At 27.1% G+C, this 18,081-nt stretch overlaps 1 protein-coding gene across 1 annotated transcript in view; it reads left to right on the forward strand.

The window, feature by feature from the left end:
• Positions 1 to 16,808, forward strand: part of LOC100167587 (branched chain aminotransferase 1, cytosolic) — a 38,412-nt gene extending 21,604 nt beyond the window's left edge. Inside the window, exons 7-13 of the mRNA XM_029491764.1 lie at positions 4,142 to 4,222; positions 6,709 to 6,939; positions 10,112 to 10,342; positions 11,046 to 11,234; positions 14,617 to 14,731; positions 14,873 to 15,027; positions 15,816 to 16,808. Of these exons, the coding sequence (XP_029347624.1) occupies positions 4,142 to 4,222; positions 6,709 to 6,939; positions 10,112 to 10,342; positions 11,046 to 11,234; positions 14,617 to 14,731; positions 14,873 to 15,027; positions 15,816 to 16,049 (1,236 nt within the window). The 3' untranslated portion in view covers positions 16,050 to 16,808. The remainder of the gene's footprint in view (positions 1 to 4,141; positions 4,223 to 6,708; positions 6,940 to 10,111; positions 10,343 to 11,045; positions 11,235 to 14,616; positions 14,732 to 14,872; positions 15,028 to 15,815) is intronic.
• Positions 16,809 to 18,081: the final 1,273 nt, after the last annotated feature.

The following is an 18,081-nucleotide window of genomic DNA, read 5'->3' on the forward strand; positions in this document are numbered from 1 at the left end:
GTGTTAAACAATAAAAATAAAAGAGGAGTGTTGCTCTTTAATAGTAGGAGTGCAGTGAGGTTATGAATTAAAAAATAGCAAACTTGGCCACAACGTAGATTTCACTACTTTGATAGGCCGACTTTTTTGGTAGGGAGTTTGGAACTTGGCATTTTTTCACGGTTATGTTTTTGTTGGGGATACCATTTATTTTTGCGGGCTTCAGCATCGTGGACGACGCGTGTTATTATTATTTATTTTTTTTTTTAATTTAAAATTTTTTTTTTATATGTCGTATGTTTTTTTATATTTTCTCTTGTATATTTTGTATTTGAATAAAATAAATGTACGAAAACATTATTATGTTTTATTTATATAATATATTATATATAAGTCAACTACAAACAATTCCTTAATACCATATTGTAACGCTGTTTGAAAGTAAACGTTTATGCGTGCTAAGCACGCCACTTCATACGTTTAGAAATACACTCACTGAAGCGGTATTAATTTTGAAAAAAATTCAATTTTTAAATTGTTCGCTTTAAGTACACTGTAAGACCTACCTTTGTGCCAAATTTCACGTTTCTACCTATACGGGAAGTGTCTTATAATTTTGATGATCAGTGAGTGAGTCAGTAACAATTTTGCAAATTTTGAAATCCTCCCATTTTGAAATGGCACAATATTGAGGGCTCATTTTCTTACAGCGTCCTGAACTACTCGAGATTAATCTGTGTTTTAAATTTCAAAAGTTTATCTTAAGAGGAAACAGAGATATATATGTTAGAAAAACTGGGCGAATTGGTTCGTGAAAGATACACTGGCATTGCTGGAACTTGGCCTGGCGCACTGCCGTGCGCTCATAAGTAGGTACAATTGTACAATGAATATATTTCAAAATTAATCAGAATATCAGATAATAGATCCAGAATTGTATTTTTAACTGTACGGATAATTTATGATTTCTCAATCACCTTCATATTTTAAATATAATAATATTTCTAAATAAAAAACACTAAGTAATTAAGTATAGATAAAAATAGACGAATAAACAATTTATGATGTAAAAAATTACTAAAAATAATTAAAGTCAACGAAACATTTTATGCTCGTTTTGAGTATAAAAAGATTTATAAAGATTTATTAATTCATAGCTTACACAATAACACAAACTTCTTTTCAAGCTAACCACTAGGTAGGTACAAGTTATAAAAATTTTACTAACTAATCTTGTCCAATTTATGTTCCTGATATTTTCATATTCAATACATAACAATATGATATAACATTGGTCACATACACTATTTTTAATAAAGAATATTATTTTCCTGCTTGTATCAGAATATAAAATACAAATAAATAATTTAAAGCAATTACAATATTAGAGAAGGTTTGAGGACGCCTCTTATTGATATATTATCGTACGGTATTCGTACTTATTTTATTTGTTTCATTGGAAAAATAATTTTTTTAATTGAATAATTTTCACACCAAATTCTACTTTAAGATCCTCGGTATAAAATATATTCACTGTCAAGCTTCAGCTTCAATACTTTTTTTTATCTAGAATGGTTTTTAAATTTATATGTAAGAAATAAATTTAAATATAGGTCACATAAATCTGTATACTATGCTGCAACTTTTGTTTTATCAAGTTGAGCTATAAACGAGCCCATTATAAGAATAAATGCGTTTGTTTCGTTCTTAATTTTTGCCTTATTAAAAAATATAATTTCACTACTAAATTATTCATCAAAAAACAATATTTTTTATATTTTATCCGATTCTTTTGTTCTGAAATATTCGAGAGAACGTAAAATAAATCTTTCAACGAATAATAACAAAAAAATATACATTTTTAATTTTGGTGCTCCTAAAAATGTTGGCGCTCTAGTATGCTTGACCCTTTTGCTCATCTTATACGGTCCTGAGAAAAGAGGTGTATCCGAATTGGTTTCCAATTTGTTACGAAAGATACCTTGAAGTCCGAAATATAGCATATTTTGTTTATCATAGCCGTTGAGTCTCAAGCACCTTCAAACTTATTGTAAGCAAGGCTTGAAACCGAAAATATTTTTTCCTATTTATTTTTCCTAATTTTGTTGTTGGTTTTAAATATCGGTTTTTAACATTTCCAATTTCCATTTTGGTTTTGATTACCAGTACTGATTTTTTTTCGATTTTGTTTTCAGTTTCTATATCAATTTCGGTTTATAATGGTTACAACAAAATATTCAAGGTATTCAAAATCGGTATCCAATATCGGTTTCAAGCCCTGGTTATAAGTACTATTAAACTGTTGGCATTATCTTTGAACTTGTGTTTTTTTGTTTTTATTAATATAATATTACTATTTTAATTAATCGTTTAATTATCTACAATTAATTTACAACTATTAACTGCTAACTATAAACTATAACTATAATGTGCTATAACTTTTTTTGTTAAAATCCTATCGTTATCATAATATGTAAATGCTGATTGAAAAATCTAATCAATATAGCATGCCACTATTATCACTACATTATAGTACTTTTTTAATAAAATATCGTATAATTTAGTATAAAATATATTTTAAAATTAATTAAACATTTATTTCATGTAAAAACTAGACTTCGTTGTCAAGCCTAGAGTAAGTAGAAGGCGTTACAGATAAAGTTTAATTTAAAAAGCTTCAGAAAACTGTCAAAATTTATCTCACGAATCGTAATACTCCTGAAACTATGATGTTTGCGTTCGCCCATAATAATTTTCCGATATCAAATATTCTAAGGATGCTAGTTTCTCATAAGTTGTAAGTTTCAAAAAAGTACAAAAAATTACCGTGTACCTATGTAAAATTAAAACTTATTCAATGAAATTTATAAAGCAAACTATTAATTCCAGATTATCAAACAAGAAAACTTCGACGACTGTACATTATATGAATTATTTCTAACACGTATTATTATCTGCTCTAAATTATTAAAATTAATTTGAATCCAATTGTTATTCATCAGCATGATATTTCAAAACTTAATTGTTAACTTTAAAAATACAGCCTAAGTGACTAATTTTTAACATATTGTCATTAGTTCTATATATTATTGGACCTTTTTGACCTTTGTTGTAGCGAACGCTTGATATACAAGTTATTAGACATAAATATTGTAATCTCTATCGTTGCCCTATAAAGAATATTAACAACTTATACGCATATTCAATAATAGACAATTAAAATAACTGATAATGTTAAACTGATAACAGTCTATGTATTTCGATTGCTATAAGAATTTGTATTCAGTTCCCGACTATTGCTCCAGCATTCATATTCCTATTTGATATTTACATAAATACTGTAAAGTGCGTCTCTGACAGTCATAAGTAATTGTATTGTATTTAATAGAAAGGTTCACTAATTGAGATTATTTTTTTTCGAATATGGCGAGTATTGATGCTTGTTTATCAATTACACAAAAAATATTCAAACAAAAAAAGGTGACTAAATATATTTTTATTTTTTATACATTAATCAATAATATAAATTTTTATAAATAATTTGTATTAAGTATTTTATTTGTAAGAACATGATTTATATAATATACCTAATCTGTTTTAATACATATAGAATTGTTCTATATACACTAGTTTATATTTTTGGGTATGTAATGTCAGAAAGAAAAGAAATTATTTGTTTTATATTTACATATTTTATTTTAGTTTTTTTTAGTTTATTTTACCTAATTTTTAACGGACTACCTATATAGTCCAAATATGATGGCAATTCAAGTACCTACTTAAAATGTATGCTTTTTACCCGATAACTTATACATTTTGATATTTAAACATAAGATAGCAATCAGTTAATGTGCTAAGAAAAAAAGTTTTTTCCATGGATGTGCTTTTTAAAACGTTCGACGGACGTTTACCAGTAAAAAATAAATAAATAAATTCTCGTAGTCGAGTTTTGATTGCAATGATTTATCATTATTATTTTCCATATTTTAAACGAAATAACCCTCCACTGACACTCATTTATGTGGTCTCAACGTTTAAAGTACCTACATTAAAATAACGTTGAATAGTGAGTTCATACTTCCCATATCCCTAAATCATTATTAGAATTAATCTCAGTAGATATATCATATAGACTTTTAAATGTATCAACATTTTTTTACAGACATGCAGAAAATTGTATAGTATTCAACATCTATTGTCTAAAAGAAACCAGTCATCGTTATCACAAAATGACCCTGAAAAGGTAAATATTTAAATTTATATCACTAAACACAACGACCTCGGATAAGTAACCATAATACCATCTTATAACCGGTAACATGAATAATTAACGAGCTTGACTAGCATGAAGCAGAAAAAATTTGGATGATAAAATAAAATAATAATTTGGTTTCTTCACACTCGGGGGATGCAAAGATAGTCTCTATGAGAGTATCTCAGATACTATCACTCTGCAATGTAATCATAAAATAAAACTAAAAATAATAAATCTTTGGATTAAATTCTAGATATTACATTTTCTTACGTGGAATAAAATATTTTATAATAAATCAAAATCGAAGTCAATATTTGAAGAGACCTACAAATATTATATTAAATAATATAAGTTAGGTATATTCTTATTTTATATTTTTTAAATAATTATTACTATATTTATTTTGCTCTTTTTATTTTTTTAAAACAATACATTTTCTTACAATAATCTATTATTTTAAATTTTTGAGAATATGTTTAAAATTTTTTTTATTGTTCTTGATACTAAAATATGTATGTTTTGACTACCAAGGCCATTACCATTTCATTTGTATATACATAATACATTAATTCAACATTTTTTTGGATACGCATTAATTTATGATATTTACATCCAACATAGAACTTATAAATAATTAAAAAAAATAATAATAATGAAATCAGCCCTTAACAATAAAAAAAAACGGTGTCCAATTAACATATTGTGAGGAAGAATATATATTTTTAATTTCTTATAGTTAATGGTCAATTTACAAATTATAAACTACCTAAATAAAAAATGCTCAAATTTTTGTTAATTTTTGTTGTTATGATTATCATAATGTAAATAGTTGTACCCGTATACCTAATACATTAATAATTTTAACATTTTTTTTTTTATTGAATTCTGTATTTAATTACTATATATACAAACTATTGACCATATTCAATTCGTTAAGCCTTATAGGGTAGGTAGGTTGAAGGTTTATGGTATAGACCAGTGTTTCCCAAACTTTTTGCAATGGCGACCCATACATTTATACTTTATTGGGTACGTGACCTCCTGCTAAAAAAAAAAATTCAAGTATGCCATAAATAAATAATATTTTTACTATTATTAATTTTATCATTGAATTTTTATAAAATACAATACTTGATAATAAATACATAATAAATAAATAAAATAAATCATAAAAAAATATAAAATACTGATTTAAGCGTAATCGTAACCGCAAGTCGTGACCCATCAAAAAAATTTCGCGACCCATGGTTTGGGAAACACTGGTATAGATGGTACTAGTAACCTTCACCAATTTCTTACTTAACCCTTTGGCGTTCACATATTTCAATATTAAGCTAATATAAATATAACCATACGTATAGAGTATAGGTTATATATTATGTAGGTACGTTACTTAAATTCAAATTGCAATTTTATGGAGTTACTATTTTTCTATAAATAGCTACTCTAAAAACAATAATTGAATATTATATGAAAATCAAATGAAAATTATAACATCATAATCTGAAGTCAAGGATTATACTTTTTTTGTAAGAAGTCATAATTAATATTTGATATAACTATTTAAATTATTACTATATTTTACAATTTTTAATGATCAACAAATATTCGATATTTTATACATTTGAAACAAATATTAGTATACACACAGAGTAAACTCTTTCACTTTAAGGTTTCGAAGTTATGTGAGTTATGAGTATAGGTACATTCGCTATTTACAGTTCACAATATTTAAAAGCTGGTATTCCTAATTGTATCAATTATAAATACAAAATATGTAACTAATCAATAATAATTTCTTAAGAACTATTGAGATATAATATTAAAAAACTCTGTACCCAAACTAAAAATTAACATGATGTATCATTCATTTATAAATTTATAAATAATCCCCGTTAACGAGTGTCCCTGACAAATTAATAATATACCTAAGTATTTATTTCAGTTAAATTAAATATCATTTTTATACTAATATGTTATTTCAAATATTATTATCAGCTGTTATAAGTAGTGCATAAAAAAAATGCGATGTCCATTTTTTGGAATAAAATGTTAAACGTGTTTTAAAACAATATATTGTGGCAAGATCGGAAATAATCTGCAATGATTTTCAGTAAATAATTCAATGAACATTATGCATTCTTATTTCAACAGATATATAATATTGGATGTATTTTTATTACATCGATAACTACATAATTTGTATTTCAATGAACTCTACTATCAATAATTGAATTAATTATTTTGTATACATCACACTATACGTCTATACATCTATACAAATATTGAAATATATTATAATAATAGTACTAAAACAATATGTAATTGATTACTAAATTAAATGTACAAATCTAAATTCCACAACTAAATTATATTTTATTAAATCATTATTTAAATTGTCTGCTATACATAATACTGTTCTTTCATTACAAATATTTTTTTAAGACACGAGTGTATTTTAATTTTATTTATAGTACGTGAAACCAGATATCGATATCACATTATGCAAATCCTCAAAACTTAACGATAACGTCACCAATATTTTAAAAAGTTGCACCCAAATTAAGTTTGGTACTATTTTCACTGACCACATGCTCAAAATACACTATGACAAGCATGCAGGAGGCTGGCAGAAACCATACATCACACCCATGGAACATCTCAGCTTACATCCTGCAGCCAAAGTTCTTCACTATGCCACTGAGGTAAAATATATATTTAAATGTAAATATTTAATCTAAACTTCTATATTGATGATCATTCAAACAAACACATTACTTGTTTAATAAGATTTATAGAAATCTATTATATTAAAGGTCAAAAAAGTAATCTGCGTGCTAATCAATTTGCTATAATTAGTACTCATCATCTACCGACTACCAGTAACAAAATGGTGGAATAGTGTTATACTTGTTTCATATTAGGTATTATTTTAATTTTTTATCACTAAAATTAAAATAAAGGGTATTGTGTATATTAAATTATCTACCTAATTACTTTCATCATACTCGGTAGTTGTGTATCTACCTGTCATAGCATAATATTATGGTTATTTGGGGTATGCAGGGATCAAAGAGTGCGATCTCGCAGACGCCCTCACTGGTGATTGACCATCGTCTTTCATCATTTTAATTATTATCATGATCATATTTTCTTTTATCGACAAATAGATTTTAATTATCTTACTAAGCGCATAGTTTACACAATTTCTATTTTCAGTTGTGATTTATAACGAAATATGTCCCCAAAGGGCAAAGAGGATACCGGCATGAAGTCATATTAAAGCATAATAATATTATGTGTATATAGAATTACATATTACTATTTAGTATTTACTACAATATTGAAATGCATAAATAATTGGCTGATTTTTGATGTAAAAACTGTACAATTATACATATTATTATACAATTTTTACAAAAACGGCCGACAATAGATACAATACCTAACACTTAGCTATGGAAGTTGATGAGCTGCTGGTCCCTAAATTATACATAGCTATGAAAAGAATAAATAAGATGTCATTATATACATTATATCATCAACACCTTAACTGATATTTTTCTTGGGAGTAAAAAATTGTAAATAAAATCAAACACATTTATAGGTACCTACACGGGCTACGGGGCTACATATAGTAAATAAAATATAATTATCTACCAACCTATATAATAAATAATAATGTGTATTATAAATACTGATAACGTGGCCATTTAATCGAACTTCAGAGAATTAAATTTTTTTTAAATAATAATAACACAACATTTTTCTTTCTTCAGCTTGTAAAATTAATTTAAACTAATTAACCAACATTATGCGCATATACCTATGATAAATGTCTAATATTTATGTTTTTTTAATCCGTTTGGATTGTTTTATAATTCTGCACAATCTTCGGGTAAAGTATATTATGGTAGATTACAATGCATATATTTACTTAAATGTATTACATTTAAGGTGTTAAGATTACGTTATTTGTTAACAGGGATGGATCCAGGTGGCTAGGCCCCCCCCCCCAGACATATTTTTTTATAAATTTAAATATTATATGTTAAATAACGAATAAACAAAATCTTAACTTCTTTTCACATTGTCGCTTTATATATTAAAAATAATCAATAATTTATTTATCACATGGATTACATATACTTACTATTATAACAACATTTATAAATTAAGAATAAAGTATAATATTTTATTATAATTGGATTTGTGTTGTAAAAAAAATGTTGCCCCTCCCCCCAGACCTTTGCTCTGGATCCGTGCCTGCTTTTTAAGTAGCAAAATAAACAATGTTTCGTACAAGAAACGTACGTTATATTGCTAATCAATGACTAGTGCATTATCTAATTGACTAATTGACATTATATTATGAATTTTCTTTTTCTGTAAATATTATTTTAATGCCAAATACTAAATACAACGGTGAAATCTACAATATTTATATTACATGATTGAAAACACACAAACTATTAGCTACAAAATTCATCCCTAGAATTTATTTTATAGTAACTAACAAATTATTATAATATTTATATTTTAAATTAGTTAAAGTACCTATAGTACCTATCTAATAATAATGTAATATTATTTAATACAACCTGGTGTTACACGCCATGTGTAGGAAATCATGTTAAAACTTAACGATAACATAATATATACCTACCACGAATAACTTTAATGTTAATTGAATACATTTATACAATTGTTTAGGTATTATAAAATGTATCATTAGATAACAATCATTAGAATTGAACGCTAAAAATATAGCACACACGATGGTCATGCGTGCTCACTGCTCGCATTATATAATTACTACGTCATATGGTTTTACACAATCAGACGATAACAGTAAAGGATGAACAGACACAAACGGTATACCTAATAGGCAATAGCAAGATATCTGTGCAAAATGTATACACAGTTGTGTATTCAGCTTTCAAATTCAAATATTCTAAAATGTCTAATACCGAATTCTAAATATATAGGTACATCGTACATACATTGTATGAGTACAAAAAAATAAAAACTAGACATATTTTGTTTACTAAAAACCAAAAATAATTATGAGTAGAATCCAGATAAAAATTGAATCATATATACCTATTTCTTGCGTAACCCGCATGACGTTAATGTATAAAACACATTTCCAAACTATTAGTTAGGTACAAAAGCAGTTGAATTTCAAAAATACGATGAATTATTTTTAATTATTATTTTTCCCTCATACAAGTACATTTAATTATTTCAATGGTAATAGATCCAGAAATAGGGATATATTTATTAATACATTTTTATTAATTTATTAATTTATCTATTTGCTATTTATTTTGAGAAAGTTCTAAAATGTTGAGATAAAATGTTGAATCCCTTTGGCTAAGCTTTTTTTGGTTACCCACATAATTATTTCTACAATATCGAAGGCATAACAATTAGTTCAATATCACTGAGTAAAGTTCAGTGCAAGTGTCCAGCTACACCGTATGTAAACCCTATTAATAATATAAAATCGTATGACGATGGTCAGTGGTCACTGCATTATGCAAATATTAAATAGACGATAACCAACGTTTTAACTTATAAGATATCTTATTGACATAATGCAAATTTCATAGACTATATTATATCAAACTATGAAATCGAACTTTCAAATTAAATATAGGTTCTATGAGACATAATGAGTAATCACGTTGAAATAAATCCGTGCACTTTTAGTCTACAAATTATATTATTAAATACAATTATCAATTGCCACATCACCTTGACACCCTTAAAACATTTAAAATTAATGTATCTCGATGAATAATATTTTCGCCCGACGACAAAAAAGTGTACGCCCATTTTAATAATAAAATCATGTTTTGTTTTGTTGCTTAGGTATTTGAAGGAATGAAGGCATATAAATCAGAACACGGTCACATGAATCTATTCAGACCAGAACTAAACTTACGAAGGTTAAACTCATCGGCTGAACGAATAGGCCTACCAGCGATAGACTCTGGTATATTACTCAGAGGTATTGAACGCTTGGTGTCTATCGACAACGAGTGGTTACCTGCGTCTGCGCCTCTCAGTTTATACATTAGACCTAACCTCATAGGCACAGAAGTAAGTACCTAGTTAAATTATTAGGGAAATTAATTCTTTCATGGCAAAAGCCAATCAAGTGTATTTGTATATAATTTCACAAACAGACCTAATTGGCAATATTTATATATTTGTTGCCCTTCACGTTGTACTTGAATGGCGTTATTAATTCGTAGTTTGTACCTACTCCTTCCTGTTGATTTTTAGAAACCGATGTTCCTAATACGAACATTATATGTGGCTATTATCAATATGTTAATTTATATAGAACAGTCTTATTTCTTAATAAAAATAAAAATTATAGGTACTTAAAATAGCTGTTATTATTGGTAATTTATTATAGTTTCTTATAAAATATCGGAAACAAATGAATTATTTCTTCTGAATCATTGACCGGGGTCTTGTCAGTTGTAACTATTCGCAACAAGGCTCTTCAAAAAATTTAAAACACTAACAAAAAGACTGCAAAAACATGATCATTTTAAAAAAAAAAACAACATGTATTGTTCTATAATTTGTAATAATTATAGAAAAATATTATTTTAATTGCATTTTAAGCCATACGTGAATAATTGATTATTTTTACATCTATAATGATCAACTCATCAGAATAGTTGGCGAAGTACATTTTTAAATTACGACAATGTCAAATGCCAATGAATCCATTCAATGTATTCGATAGCTATAAAACGTATTTTATACATCTGATATAATGCATTTTTAGGGCACACTTGGCGTAGCACAAACAAATACAGCCCTCCTCTACGTAATAATGTGCCCAGTGGGATCATATTTCTCTGAAAAATTCAAGTCTGTCCGACTGATGGCCAACCCCAAATTCACCAGAGCTTGGCCAGGTGGCTGTGGTGACTTTAAAATAGGTGCAAACTACGCCACCACATTATACCCTCAGGTAAGTGCATGGTGACATACCTACGCTTTAATTTCTTAATAAGGTACAGTGTAAAGTAATACATTTTTTTATAAGACAACTAGAACATACATTTACAAACTGTTATTGATTCTTACACTAAAAAATAAAATAAAAATAATTTATAAATATTAAATGTTTAATTTCATTTTTCAATTATTCAATGCTATTTGTATATGTTATTATACGAATGCAATCAATTTACTTATAATCTAGTCTGAATAGTTTATCTAAAAATAGATATTTTGTGTTTGAACTCACTAAATCATATGACTTTAAAAAAATATATATTTTTAATTAAATACCTATTAAATCATAACTTTTTGGGGGATGGCCTAACAATGATAATTGGTAACAAATACCAATGAAAATATCAAAGTTCAATAACATACTTATTACTTACAGTAGTTTAAAATAAATTGAGTAAATCAAAATGTGAGAATAGAAATAAGACTTTGGTGTTCATTTTAATTTTTTTAATTCGTCTTAAACCCGTGTTGTTATATTTATTCTAACAATTTATTTTTCAGTTTTTATATTTTACTTTATAAAATGTGACTTTCTACATTTGGAAAGGTTAGCATTAGTGTGTTTAAGACAAGGGGTAGGGGTTCAATAACCCTACCCCATGGACACTTTACAAATATAATATAATATGTACTTACATATAATTATAATAATTTATTGGTAACAAATCTAGTTAAGCGCCCACGGGAATTTTTTTAATTTTTTTCGGAAACCTATGTACTAAACTACTACAACGAGTTAAGAACGATGTTGCTATATTAATTATTAATTATCGGAAATCATTATTTTTTAAGTTATAGCCTAACAAAGTTCACGATTTCGGTTATACATTGCATTTTACGCATTCGTACAACGCAATATTTTACCACGCGTTTGGAACTTCTGTTTTACTAAACAACCTTTTTTCAATTTTTTTTGTCTTAACGTACCTATGTAGTTAAGCATGCTAAAAACGATGAGGAAGTCTGAATTTGGTGATGAGACTTATCTTAAAGTTATAGATACCTAATTCAAATGTTTGGTATTTTCATGCGTAGGTACATCTCTCGACTTGTTATGTAAAACCACCGTGTGTGGGTATAAGAATTAGTTTTGCACCATACTTTTTAAAACATTGATTTACCTAAGTTTCAAAAAAAAAATTTTTAATTTGTTATAATCGTGGTAAACTATAAGCATTGTATACCTACGTATGCGTACAACACCGAAAATCGTGAACTTCGTAAGGCTATACCATAAAAATTGATGATTTCCGGCAATTCATTTTTGCACCATAATTTTTATAAATCTTAACTGGTTGTAATACATAGGTGTAAATATAAATACAAAACGATAAACTATACACTATTTAACAATTACAATAAAATATAATCATTTTGGATATAATAATGAATAATGATTGAACGTTTTAGAACTTATCACTTATACTATACATACTTATTTTAATACCTACGATTAAAACATTAAATATAATTTAATTAGCTCACATGATACTGATAAAAGATAACAATTATTTTATATTGACGCATTACCAGACTATCATTTAAAAATTAATTTATGAATGATGAAATAATATTTATATAAATATTATCATATTTTCATAAGTTTAGTAGGTAATACCAAACTAACGAGTAGGTATATATGATCCATAAAAAAATTGTACTAAAAAATTTATCGTTTAAAATCTATTAAGTACTTTTCTAGTTTTTTTATTGAAATACAAGAACTATAACATAGGTATGCTAAACGATCATGTTTGAAACGTTACCAAACATCAAATAATTTTAATCTCATAAAAATTACGCGCGTTTATAATTTTTATAATGTTGAAATAAACATAAATTATTCAAAAACCCATCAATAGTAATTAAACTCACAGGTTGTAAAAAAATGTAAAATTATATTATAATATACATACGTAACTATTTCAGAAACCTATGATATTTTATACATCAATAATGAATAAATACACCTACACGATACATAATAAATTGAAAATAAATGTTCAATTTAGGTACAACAAAACAGAATGATGCAGTCCCAAAAGCAAGCTTGTAGTACCTAGGTGTACAGCATGATTATCAGTTACTATTATGGTTTAAAATATTAATAACGGTCGCTTTCAAATTTACATGGTGATACACATTGTCTGTGGGCTGTGGCTAATTAGCTTATCATACTATAAGTATGGATCTTAGATATATATTTTATGATCTAAAGCAGCGTTTCTCAACCTATAGTACGCGTACCACTAGTGATACGAAGAAAGCTCATAAGGGGTAGGAGAAACCTGGGTAAGATGGGACACCTAACTTTAATTGTATTTAAGTGGGTTAATATTTTATTTTATTGAAAAAACAAATATCCCTTATTATGTAAAATTATATGTAGTTACTAAATTTCTAATCGGTTTTGTTATATTATTATTAATTATACATACATTTTTAGTAAACATAAAAATTGATTTTTGTCCCGTTGTGGACCATGGCTGAAGTAAGATAGGACATAGGTCCTTATTTATAACAAATACAATAAATTTTATATTTCATATAGGTGTTTAAATGTTATTCAAGCTTAAAATCTTACATCTAGTTCATAATAAAGTAATGGATAGACCATCAGACTCTTATCGATGTTTCAAGACTGATAAAAAAGCAGTGAGGCGATTTTCATTATATATATATTCGGGAATCAGTATTAGTAGTATAACTAAAGGTATAACGAATAAGTGATAATTCACCTCAGTTTTCCTCCCCTTTCACGACCTCACTTAAGATAAGCATAGCTGTGGCCTATCAATTTCTTTATTATCTATGAGTCCTCGTCTCACCCAGGGCTCCCCCACGCTAAAAAAATCTCCGTTTATAAAAAAAATGGCACGGATCATTATCCATATTAAATATTATTTGGTTTATTTGATATTAATAATCATAGTCGTTAACTTCTCCATGGGATAAAATAATAATTGTACACATTTCATTTTATTTGTATGCATTAAAAGCTTAGGTATATTATTATGATTTTGTAGTTCCTAATAAAATTAAATTTCAAAGATGTAAAATAAGTAATAACGTATACATTTTTGATAAGGGAAAAAAATCTTATTGGGTACATGGTACATAACAATTTTCAAACCATGTAGGTGGTGCGCGGATATAAAAAGGTTGAGAACCGCTGATCTAAAGTAATAGGACGTCCGTTTTCTCGCTCATAAATTATCGATTATTTATACACCATAATAATATGCATTTATAAGAACTTAAGCCTTAGCCTTTTTATATGTCCAGCAAAAACCAATATAGATATGCATATTTTATATTCCAATCTTTGATTGCAGGAAATAGCTTCAAAATTAGGTTGTCACCAAATGCTGTGGTTATATGGCGAGGACCGACAAATCACAGAAGTTGGTGCGATGAACGTGTTTATTTTTTACATAAATCAAAATGGCGGTAATTAAACCAAAAATACATTCTATGCTATGAATACAACCGAATTTACTATTTACTGTGTACTTCTTTTGGACATATAATTGTGAAAAGTATTATTTATTAACGAGAATATAATATTATGTTTTTATATGTAACTTTCAGAAAAAGTATTAGCCACACCAGCATTAAACGGTTTGATACTACCAGGCATCACCAGGCAGTCAATATTGGAGTTGACTAGAGAATGGGATGAATTTCGTGTTGAAGAAAGAATCTTCACAATGGATGAATTAATTGAACTCAATAATAATAACAAAGTAAACGAATAAATTAACTAACAAATTAGTACATATCTAGAGTTTTACTATTTTGCACATAACTGCTTTTCTATATATCACCAAATGGCAAATTGTTCTCACATATTATATTAAATAAAACTAAGTGGGTAGGTATTTAAAAAACGGATAAAATTAAGTTACACAATATTTGTAGTAAATGATTTTTAAGGGGTTGAACGATTTTTAACGTGCTAACAAGGTTTTTACTTAATCAAACATTATCTATTATTTTTTAATGGTAATTTTTCGAATGGATCCTCCTTACGATGTGAAAATCGAGATAACCAATGTCGACGGAAAGACAAATGAGAATAATTCTTTTTTCAAAATAAAAGTCCACATAAAAGACTTGAAATTGTACAGTCCCACTAATATCTTTTTTTTTTAATTTAATAAACAATATTTTTTGATTAAAAACTATTGTTTAAAATAAAATAATTAAAAGCATTTTATATAAGTCCATTATTTTGAACATTTAGGGCATTTCTTAGGTTTTTAGGGCATTACATTCCCCGCCTCTTACTCATAACTATTGCAAAATTTAAATACTTACTTGATTGCATATTGTACCAGCTTAATTCATGGTGTTAGAAATTTCGAGCCACGTAACCAGGTACCTGCCTATAATTTAACATAATTTTTATTATAACGTAATTACCAACTGAGTATTTATGTAATCGAACAGAAGCATTCTCAAACCCACTATAAATGTAAACGAAAGTATAAAAGCATTATTATTGTACCTTAAACTTTTCCGAATATTTCAGATACTTGAGTTTTTTGGAACCGGTACAGCAGCAGTCATTAGCCCGGTGTCTTCCATATTATACGAAGACAGAAACATAGAGTTACCAACCATGGAACAATCAAATCCGTTGTACGAAAGGCTCTTCAAAACTATTACTGACATACATTACGGCCGGGTAGCGCATCCGTGGACCAGAGTGGTGGACGAAAGACCACATTTGTACGAATCTCAGAACTACAAATATGCCAACTAGCATCAATAGATCGCACGACACGTCTTGATAGCGGTCAATATATATAGTACAACAAACGACAATGATTCATAAAACGTTTATTTTTATTATGAATGGCTTCAACTAACTACCAACAATATTTCGAACGTTTAAAGACAAAATATTAAAATTAGTAAATGAGTAAACGAGATAGATGATTACATAAATTTACTTTAATACTCGAGTCCGCAAAGTAAAAATCAGTAGAGCACCAAAACTGTATTCATTTTATTAAAGGATGTAGAGTCATTTCGTTCTTGATGAACGTATTTTGTCAGATGGTCTACATAATCTACACTTAAAAATAATAATAAATAATGGTTTGTTTTTTTATGACGAACAATTATTTCTTTTACAATTTCAAAATATTCCTGATCATAAAATGTTGGATTTGGTTACAAATGCCTTATTAAAACTATTAATTGGAGGAAATGGAAAAGGTTTAGCAATTAATAACCATTCAAAATAAATTATTCCACATTACACAAATTATCATAGGTACTATATAATATATTGACCGCTATCTATATTCTATTGACGGTATAACTGTTAACTAATGTGAAGTTCATTGATTTTGTTCTTGAAAAATTATATTTTTATATTTTTAATTTAAGTTATTCATCAAGAATAACTAACTATTAAACCATTAGGTACCTGCAACAATCAACTATTTTTTCTAAGTCACCACTTTATAAAAATTTTTTATCTCAATAAAAATGATAATTATCATACCCATAAATACGTATGTTTTGATTTATTAACATCGGTAAACTAACGAACAAATCTATGTTATGAAGGTACCTAGTTCAAATTAAATTGAACAAATGTCTACAAACTATGCAGTGTTTCTGTTTCACCCAGTGGCGTAGCTACGTCACGGTTGGTCGGTTTAACCTACCCACCCACAGCCAAAAAAAAATCAGTGATAATATATCAGTATGATAGTATTCAGTATAAGTTAACCGATCATAGAAATATCAAATTATTGAAAATCCAGATATTATCTGTTAATTAAAATATAGGTTGGTAAGTATACATTTTCAAATATTTATGAGTTACAAATAAATTGTGAATTTAATAACCCCCCAAAGAAAAATCGTATCTACACCACTGGTCAAGGAAATAACACTTTTAAAAAAAAAGTGGGTAAGTGGATGTCTCTATGCTGTACAGTATGTTACAAGTGGTTCACTGTAATGGATGGTATTAAATTTGAATTTAATGATACATCAAACGATTCAGACTGGAGACGGTTTGTCAGTCTAGGATACTTTATTCTATATTTACATTCTTATTACCTACCTACTTATTATTAAAACGGTAGCTGGTAAGTTGAATACTGATATTAATTTATACAATTACAAAAAAAACTAAAATCGTTATTCTTGGTTATTTAATATGTAATTTCGTTCAATGTTGAATAAATATATGGAACCTTGTTTTACATTTTCAATCATTATAGCTATAAAAGTTGAACATTTTATACTTTTTTAACTACAAAATAATTATTGAATTTTAAATTTTTTAAATTCTGTCAAAATTCGAACTTTATAAAAAACTTGTGCCTACCTATATATTTTTAATATTTTTCAACTGCTATTGTAAAAATATATTAGGATCCTGATATATTAAAGAAAATGCTATAGATAATATAAACATTCTGTGAAAATTGCATGTACATTGTACAATCATTTGTTTTAGAGTTGCACCAAAAACCAAAATCGATATTGTCAAAAACCGGTTTTCCTTAATTTTATTCTGTTTTCCCCAGCGCTTTTGAAATTAAAAACTACTGGGAATTTTAACCTCCCATTATTGCACCAACTAGATTCACTTTGCCATCGAACAAGATACTGAAGTTGAAAATCAAAGCGTTATTTCCAATAGATACTCATCGTGTAACTACACAGACACAAAAACAAATAAAAATAAAACACACATCATTGTTAAAGTTAAGTTAATAAGTTAATTTTATAGTAACTTTTGAACTTATCTAGTTACTTTTGACTTTTCA

The sequence above is a fragment of the Acyrthosiphon pisum genome, chromosome A3, assembly GCF_005508785.2.
Source record: "Acyrthosiphon pisum isolate AL4f chromosome A3, pea_aphid_22Mar2018_4r6ur, whole genome shotgun sequence".
Taxonomy (NCBI): domain Eukaryota; kingdom Metazoa; phylum Arthropoda; class Insecta; order Hemiptera; family Aphididae; genus Acyrthosiphon; species Acyrthosiphon pisum.